Raw genomic sequence first — 8,596 nt, 5'->3', positions numbered from 1 at the left:
AAATAAATAGGAGAGATGAAAAAAGTAGGAAAGATAAAAGAGAATAAAGTAAATGATGGAATAAAGTAATAGTGATTAGATGTTTTATCTTTTGTTAAAAAATGAAATAAATCAACCTTGTTTGGACGGATTAAAAAGGAATACGACTCAATTTTTTTTGGAACGGACGAAGTTCATCACACCAATAACAAGCAGCGTCCTTCTCTTCAAATTAATCCTAAAACGTTAAAACAGGACCCTGCACAAATTGCGAAAATATGTACACCTTCTATTGTAGTGTTTGCACATTTCTTCTCGGTTTAAAAAAATGATGATAAATACATAGTTAAATTGGTAAAAAAGTAAAATAAGAAACATAAAAGACTTTATTCTACATTATTCTCTCTCACTCTATTTTAACTATTTATTAGTAATTTTTTTCAAAACGAGTGCATTTACATCACATCCGCAAATATAGATCACGGGAAGGGTTTGCCTTAGGCTATGACAACTGAATATTTTTCCATTATGGTACATACAAAGCCATGTCAATTACACAATTACAAGGCTCAACACGTGAGGTTTACCACCACTATTCCTACAACGGACAAACTGTGTAACACTAGTTGCCTATCAAAATTTTGCTATACTACTAACAAGTAAAAACAAATCAATCTATTACAATAAAATCCAACCACTAACCTCATTCAATTGTGTACATCTTCACTTCTTCCGATTCTTCAATCTACTGACTTTCACAATCTTCCGCTTTGACTTGTCACCTCCCGTGCTTCCCAGTGAAAAGCTGCCTCCAGCGTTGAAGGAAGACGGGCTCTGTAGGGGTACTTGATTTTGCTGGCTGTTGAACATGAACGGATTGTTTTGTGGTGGACCCACCGATCCAAATGCAAAGGTAGGTGTGGCAGGGGAAGCAGATGCTTGGCCAAATACAGGAGTAGGTGAAGATGACGACACTGGATCCTCAGCCATGCTGTCTTCTGCACTCATCTTATCGTTATTCCCAGGAGAGGCTGCAAAACCACCACCAACTGGCAACTTACCAAGCACAGGTGGAGACGGGGAAGCAGATGCACTAGTGAATGAGAAAATCGGACCCGACGAGGTACCACTGGATGCATTGAAAGCCATGGGTGGTGCAGCATTAGCAGAATCAGAGAATAAAAATCCCGAGGATTGGGGAGCGGCAGAAAGTGGAGAACCAAATAATGGGGATTTTTTGCTTTGCCAACCAGAACCAAAGACATTAGATGCCATACTAGTGGAGCTAACTGTGTGGGCTGTCGAGGAGGAAACAGAAAATATACCAGATGTGTAACTGCTGAAAGAGCTAGTTGTATTAATCGGTTCAGAAGAAACTGTGGTACCACCAAAACTGAATACTGGTGTGGCGGGAGCACTGTTTGAACAGACTGCAGTGGTCGAAGAAGATGAACCAAAACTGAATGCACTAGACGTTGCACTAGCACTGGAGCTAACAGTAGATCCTTCTGAAACAGCAGCCGAAGTTGCACCGAATCTGAATAAACTTGGTGTTGGCCCAACATCAGAGACAAGAGAGGTGGTATTTGATGTGGAAGTCGAAGAACTAAAACCCATACTGATGCTCGGAGTTGGCACTGAACCAAGATAAGAGTCAGTATTCATGTTATGTGCTGGAACTAATGCAGACGGAACAGACTCTGATGATGTGCCCTGTGAGATGGTACTAGCACCAAAAACTGGAGATTTAGTGGCAATAGCAAAGTTGGAATTTTGAAGACTGCTTCCCGTTGAATTACTTAAAGAAGAACTAAGCTTAAAAATGCTATTAGTAGAGCCAGTTGTTGCTGCTGCAACAGTAGAATATGAGCTACTTGAGGTGCCAGAATTTGGATTGATGTCGATTTTGGTTCTCTGATCTGCTGTCTCAGAGACGCTAGCTTCTGGTGCTCCTGATAATGTAGTTGGTGGATCTACAGAAGAAACAAATTTGAAAAGAAGTCCACCTGAACCTAGAGATTTTTCTGCACCTCCAAAAATGCTTCCACTAGAGGGGACTGCTGTGCTGGTACTGCCACCAGTGGGGAGAAAGTTAGCAGAACTGGTCAAAGAGGTAAACGGGGGAGCACTACCCGTGGATGTCGAATGCATATCACCAAAAGAAGCTGCAGGAAAAGATAGTGGAGGAGATCTTGAAACAAGTGGCCCAGTTAATGCCGCAGAAGAACCATCATCACATTTTCCATTAGTATCTACCACTTTTCCAGGCTTCATATGAAATCCTGTCTCTGAATCAGAAGTTCTGACTTCAGAGCCAACAGATATCGAAGTATTGGCCAAGCTGAACATGCATAAAAAATATTAAGATGGGAGACAATCGCAAAAACTTGACTGTGATGCATATCATACAAAACAACTAACCTGCTTGATCTTTCAGCGGATTCAGCCCTTTCGGTGGATCCAGAAGGAAATGAAGGAGAATTATCAGCAGCTTTAGAGCTGAAGCTGAACAAATGAGAACTATTTGCTTCCTTAGGCTTATCATATGCAGGAACTGATGAAGCAAGAATTTGAGATTGTAAATCAGCAGCATTTTTTCCTTCTGATGCAGGGAAGGCAATGACACTAGTCCCCTTTTCAAAAGTGACTGCCCCAGAGGTAAGTTCGCTAGTACTCCTCGAACTAAGTCCCATAGATGAGTTATCTTCCGACTGGGAAGTGGTTTTGGCATCTCCAGCAGGTTTGTTGTGCAAGTACTCAAAAGGCCCTTTATTATCGGATAAAGATCTAGATGCACGTCTATTGCGCTCTGCATCAGCAAGCTCCAAGGAACCCTAGAAAATTCCACCACAATGAATACAATGGCAAGATACAGCGATGGATATATAAGAGAGAACTATTAAACTAGTTACTTAATTGTATTGATAGATATTTAGTGAAAAGATGTAAGAAAATCAGATAATATACGATGTATACAAGCCAGCTCTGAATAGAGCCAGCAGATTACAATCTTCAGAAAATAAAATATACTGCACCAGCTTTAGTACTGTAAAAAAATGCTAACATTGACAAATATAATTTAAATATGGGCAAGACGGATATATATGGCATGCATCCATAAAACTAGAACTAAACAATGTGTACCTCTTCTGCACTCATCCTTAAAGCTCTCTTCTTTTGAGGTAGGGATGCTCCATTCTGGGATGCTCCATACTTCACAACAGAACCACCAGCTCCTAGGCCAGGAGTAGAAGCCTTCAAGGACACTGCAGAATCATTGTTCAGAACAGAGTTCCATCTGCCAGAAGGAATAAAGGAAACATAGGGATTATTCCCTTCTGTTTTCCCTTGCTGTCGGGGAGAAGACTCGTGAACATCAGGCAGTGTGTTATTGGTCTGATTCCCAGACTTAAGATCATCCGGGGCATTCAATAGCAACTTTGAAGTGCCTACATCCTCCATGCTCCAGAGGGCATGTCCAGGGAGCTTACTCGAGAACAACTTTAAAGATGAGTTCTCCTGCATTGCCACTAACTTTGACCCTGGCGATTTTTCCTTTGGGCTGATCTTTTCAAGTTGCTGCAATATTTTGGCAGCAACTTCTTTAGACTTGGAAGGAATATGAGCATAACTGGTTCTTGGAACACTCTCATTCTCATTTTCTCCACTATTTTTCAAGGTCTTGTTCCTTTCTTCCCCATTCATTTGAGGCTTCTGCTTTGCATGCGAGCCAACTCCCACTCCATGAGCAGTGTGATGAAATCTAGATGCCAATAAATCCAATTTCTGTCTGATTCTGCGAATAGGACCAACAGAGCCAATCTCAGCATCCAACACTGAACTTCTACGCTTTAAGGTCTGGCAAGCAAAATAGGAACCATGAGAACAGCTGAAGACATCTTACAAGAATAGTAAAAGACCAATCTTCCAATTAAAAAGAAGTCATTATCCACACTTACTCCCAGCCGAGAGTCAAATTTTCCATCATTCTCCAGTGGAGAAAGGGATGACGTTGATGTTGATGGCCCAGTAAAACCACTACTGTTGTTTCCACTTCTCTGAAACGAATAGAGCATTATGGAAGAGAGAGCCATAGAAAAGTAAAAGCATTATTTTGCAATAAAATAGTATAGGTGAACCTTCGATATGGAAGTTGGATGAACTCTTGAGTATGGAGTGCGAGCCATGGGGTAGATAGCCGATCTGCCTCCGGATCGTGGGGTTATATAAACATATTCTGTAGCACTCAGGCCAACAGAACTTCTCCTAGCCCGTGACACAATAGGTGACTTTGGAGGATTAAGTGTATCAGCAAGCAACCATGTGCCATAGTTACCAAGTTGATTGCACATTCCCAGCAATGATGGAGAAACTTGTGACGCCCTACTTCCCATGTAAGACTTAGCAAGTTCAGCTGGAGAAACAATATCATTCTCAAGCACCTGATGACATTTTAATGGGTAATGATAATTTATTAAGCTCTTGAAAATGGGGAGGACCACAATAAAAGTGGGCATGATTAGATTTGACACAGTTTATCTTACTTTTGAATTGTTTTTAGGAGTGAGCATTATAGCCGATGACTCAATCCCATCATTCTTGTTTCCTTTTGATATACCGCTTCCAAATTCTTTTTGCCTGCTAGAAGCTAAGACAGACACTACATTGATTTGGTTTGCATCCCCAGGAGAAACTTCTGCAGCTCGTGACTGCAAAAGTTCTGCCAGATAGGAAATCTCAGACCTGCATAAACCAACTTCAAAGTCAATGAGGAAGTGGTCAATGTAATGACACATTAATAATAATGTCCAACCTTTGATGAAACTCACCATCTGGGATTAATTATTATACGCATACACAGCATCAACACAAAACAGAGTAACACATCAGGCAATATGAACGTTAGAAATTGGATGCTAAAATAGTGATATCAAAAGGAGTGTTTCACATTAATGTACAAACAAAAAATATCATCCAATTGCTCAACTACAGCACTTGATATCAACTCTCAATTGTCAAAATATGTCCAAGGAATACAGTGTCGTAATGGTGTCATAAAATGAGCAGTAAAATAATACTCCCTCCGTCCACAAAAAATAGCCTCATCTTTTCATTTCCATCCATCCACCAAAATTAGTCTCGTACTAAAAATGAAAAGTTACTCCCAATTTATTACACACTTTTTTACTTTCTCTCCTTTTTTGTCCACATTTTCCCTTTCTCTCTCCTACTTTACCCACTCTATCTATTTCTCTCTCATACTTTACCAATTTTGCATTAAGAGTGAACAGACAAAATGCATGTCAGAAGATATGTCTCTCGATTTATTGATGTAGGAAAACAAGTATGCAAGAGCATATTGGAAGATACTAGAATGAAATATTGGTAGTGAACTACCATAAAATAGAAAGCGCTTGTATCCAAATGTTGAGTCGCATAAGCATAAATGAGGGCACCCATCCAAGACTTTACCTAGTGAAGGTCTTTTGCTTCAACAAATGCTCAAGCTCAGTGACTGTGATTCCATGGCTGCTAGAATTATTTATTGGCTGGCTGCACTGACCAATTCTGGGCTCTTGTTCATCTCTATGACTCTTCAATAAAAAAGTAAAAGTATCAATCGATTGTTGCACATTTTGAAAGACAATAGCATTAGATAGGATATTCTAGAACAGGATTAATTCAAAATGGAAAATTTGGCTGATTTTGGCAAGGCACCAGCCACTAGTATTAAGTGGAAAATGGAAAAGACTATAATACTATATGATGTCAAAAGGATCAAACTTGAACAGTTGAACCTATCAACAAAATCGTAGTGGTTATTATCCAGAAGTTAAATAAAAATGTACTCCGTATATAACTTTGAGGAACTTCGTCAGTCGAGATTTCTATGCATTCATTAACCTCACTATTAAACACCACTGAGGTCAAATTGCTAAGAAAGTCGGCACTTTAATTTGAGATGAAAAATACTAGTTTTTTAATCTACTACATAAAGAAAGATACCATCTTGCCCCTATAAATTTATCCAGCAGAGCACTAAAAACAATCAACTGATGCTGCCACCGTTATGTTAACACCTACAGATAAGTAAGCATTCATTCAACAAAATTTTCTAAATGTTTATTATGGATACATCCAGTATGCCAAATTTTCCAATATTTTTATGCAGATCTGAGTAACATGGTATACTTTCAATAAACATTTACCAATGAGGCCTAATACCTCAGGAACATTAAGTTATCTACACCAAATTAAAAGTGGCCTTAAGAGAAATCTAATCTGGTAAGCATAAATGTACTTTAGAATACTTCTCAGTCTACCTTATTAACAGTAAGACATCAACTAATCAACTAAATATACCAAAACATCAAACTGTCCCTAAAAGTACACATACAAGTGCTAATCCAGTAATCCACAAAATTTACGAACTATTTTAAACTTAGAAATTTTTCATTCTTCCTGAAGTCACACTATCACTACACCCCACAGTATTTTCATTAACAATTACAGGTTGAAACTTTTCTGTATACAAACATATATTGGCACAAGATAAATCTAAAGGAAAATGAAATTCATGCAAAATCTTACATTAAGACATGTCCCTTGATCCCCATCACTCTCTTGGGAATTCTCTGATAAACCATCTTGAGCATTTGGCTCTGGTAAACCATTAGACGAAGCATGTTAAGAAATCATACAAAGAACTAGTCAATTACTTCAGAAAACAGATAAATTGTGAGATATCACAGCTCAAGTGGTCCAGTGTCATGCTAAGAAATGCTATTGCCACAAGAACACTTGATATCTAGCACATTAGACCAAAATGCAAAAAGTAGACATTATAAGACAGTAACAGCTGCAATGAAGTTCATCTGTAAACTTGGCAAAGAATCTCGAGATAATGCAACTCTATTTACTATATCGTATCGAAAACGTTGTATCGTATATCGTATCGAAAATATCGATATGAAAGAATTTCATATCGTTATCATATCGAAAGTTTCGATATATCGAATTTCGATATATCGAACTTTCGATATGGATGATATCTATATCGTTATCGTATCGATATTTCGATATATCGTACCGAAATTCGATATATCAAAAATATCGATATATATCGTATATTCTATATATATCGTATAAACGATATATCGTACCGAAATTCGATATATCGTACCGAAATTCGATATATCGAAAATATCGATATATATCGTATATTCGATATAAAACGATATATCGAAAATATCGATATATATCGTATATTCGATATATATCGTATATTCGATATAAAACGATATATCGAAAATATCGATATATATCGTATATTCGATATAAAACGATATATCGCGATATAAGGAAATTCATATCGTTATCGTATCGAAAACTTACGATACGGTATCGTTTCGTATCGAAAATTACGATATATCGAAAATCCGATAATTTTTCGATATTTTTCAATACGATACGAGCGATATATCATTTTTTCGATATTTTTCCCAAGCCCTATTTACACCTGATGTTAACGTACAAACTACAAACAATGGACTAAACAAGCACAATTACGAGCTGGAGGCTGATTCAAAGAAGATATCTTAAGTTATAATAGTACATTAATTAATCATGATGCAAACATAATAAACCAGCTTCAACACACAAAGCATTCCATTCCAGCCCATAAATCAGTTTATAGCATTAGATACAAAAAGTACACAATTCAATGCCAATTTTGGAACATTTTCCGGAATTTGATGTCCAATTAATATGAACTTCCGATATCCCGTCCCTAAATCAGATACTAAATTGAAAGAACATAAAAGTAACATGAAATCGACAAACTTGGCCAATGGAACGCAAAAAAGAAACCAATCACACACTTTGAGAAACCAGAATAAGCATATAACCTGGTGGCTGAGGAGGGGGCAGCGGAGGGAGGCGTCTACGAAAGACAGAACCTAAGAAGCGGTCGGCACCATATGATATGAGCTTAGAGGCGGGCTCCACGACCAGCTTCGTTAACCAGCTGCTACTACTGTCGTTGCTATTAGTGTTGTTATCACGAAAGGCGGTGTGAGGGCGGTCGTAGGGCGTCGCTTGTCGACGAAAAGGCTTCTTCCGGAACTTCCCTCCGGCTCCTCCACCGCCGTACGAAGATGTGGTGGCATTAGCGGTCACTCCGGCTTCTTCCGCCGTCGACATTGTCGTCCGATTTCGAAATTTAGCGTTCAGAGAGAGAAAAGAGAAAGCTAGGGTTTTATTTTGAGACTGGACAGAGAAAGCGATACTTGAAGTTCCCAAAAACAATAATGGGACCAATATATTTTATAATATACTACTACTATGAAGAATGAGCTTAGCCTTAGAGCATCCATAGTATGACGGATGTCCCGGATAACACCCCGACAGACTTTCCAAAAACACCTTCTGCCACGTCATAAAGACATCCTACTGCACTGCCACGTCATAAGGACATCCCACTGCACAATGGCGGACATCCCCAAAGACATCCCGACGGACATCCACAATAATAAAAATTCACAAATTCACCAAGTTAAACAATTTACGGAATTTAACAGTTTACAGAATTAAAATTTCGACACGAAAATGGACGGAG

General features: G+C 38.5%; 1 protein-coding gene across 1 annotated transcript; it reads right to left on the bottom strand.

Annotated features, from left to right (window-relative positions):
• Positions 1–476: 476 nt before the first annotated feature.
• Positions 477–8,264, bottom strand: LOC121798866 (nuclear pore complex protein NUP1-like). Its single transcript, XM_042198099.1, has 9 exons — positions 7,887–8,264; positions 6,571–6,641; positions 5,452–5,573; positions 4,524–4,722; positions 4,119–4,421; positions 3,939–4,037; positions 3,124–3,837; positions 2,401–2,813; positions 477–2,320 (listed from the first exon to the last, which is right to left on the bottom strand). The coding sequence occupies exons 1-9, from the start codon at positions 8,179–8,181 to the stop codon at positions 703–705; spliced, it is 3,834 nt and encodes a 1,277-aa protein (XP_042054033.1). The 5' UTR covers positions 8,182–8,264; the 3' UTR covers positions 477–702.
• Between the last annotated feature and the right edge of the window lie 332 nt (positions 8,265–8,596).

This window comes from Salvia splendens, chromosome 4, assembly GCF_004379255.2.
Source record: "Salvia splendens isolate huo1 chromosome 4, SspV2, whole genome shotgun sequence".
NCBI lineage: Eukaryota > Viridiplantae > Streptophyta > Magnoliopsida > Lamiales > Lamiaceae > Salvia > Salvia splendens.
Note: the sequence above shows the minus strand (reverse complement) of the source record. Positions and strands in the feature narration are given on the sequence as shown.

What these genes read in the sequence shown, in the direction of transcription:
- LOC121798866 (XM_042198099.1), bottom strand. Translation starts at nt 8,181, where the DNA reads ATGTCGACGGCGGAAGAAGCCGGAGTGACCGCTAATGCCACCACATCT. An exon ending in ATCAAGGGACATGTCTTAAT is followed by an intron (nt 5,574 to 6,570) that starts GTAAGATTTTGC and finishes TTTTTATTGAAG; the next exon opens with AGTCATAGAGATGAACAAGA. An exon ending in AAGCAAAAGACCTTCACTAG is followed by an intron (nt 4,723 to 5,451) that starts GTAAAGTCTTGG and finishes TGGTTTATGCAG; the next exon opens with GTCTGAGATTTCCTATCTGG.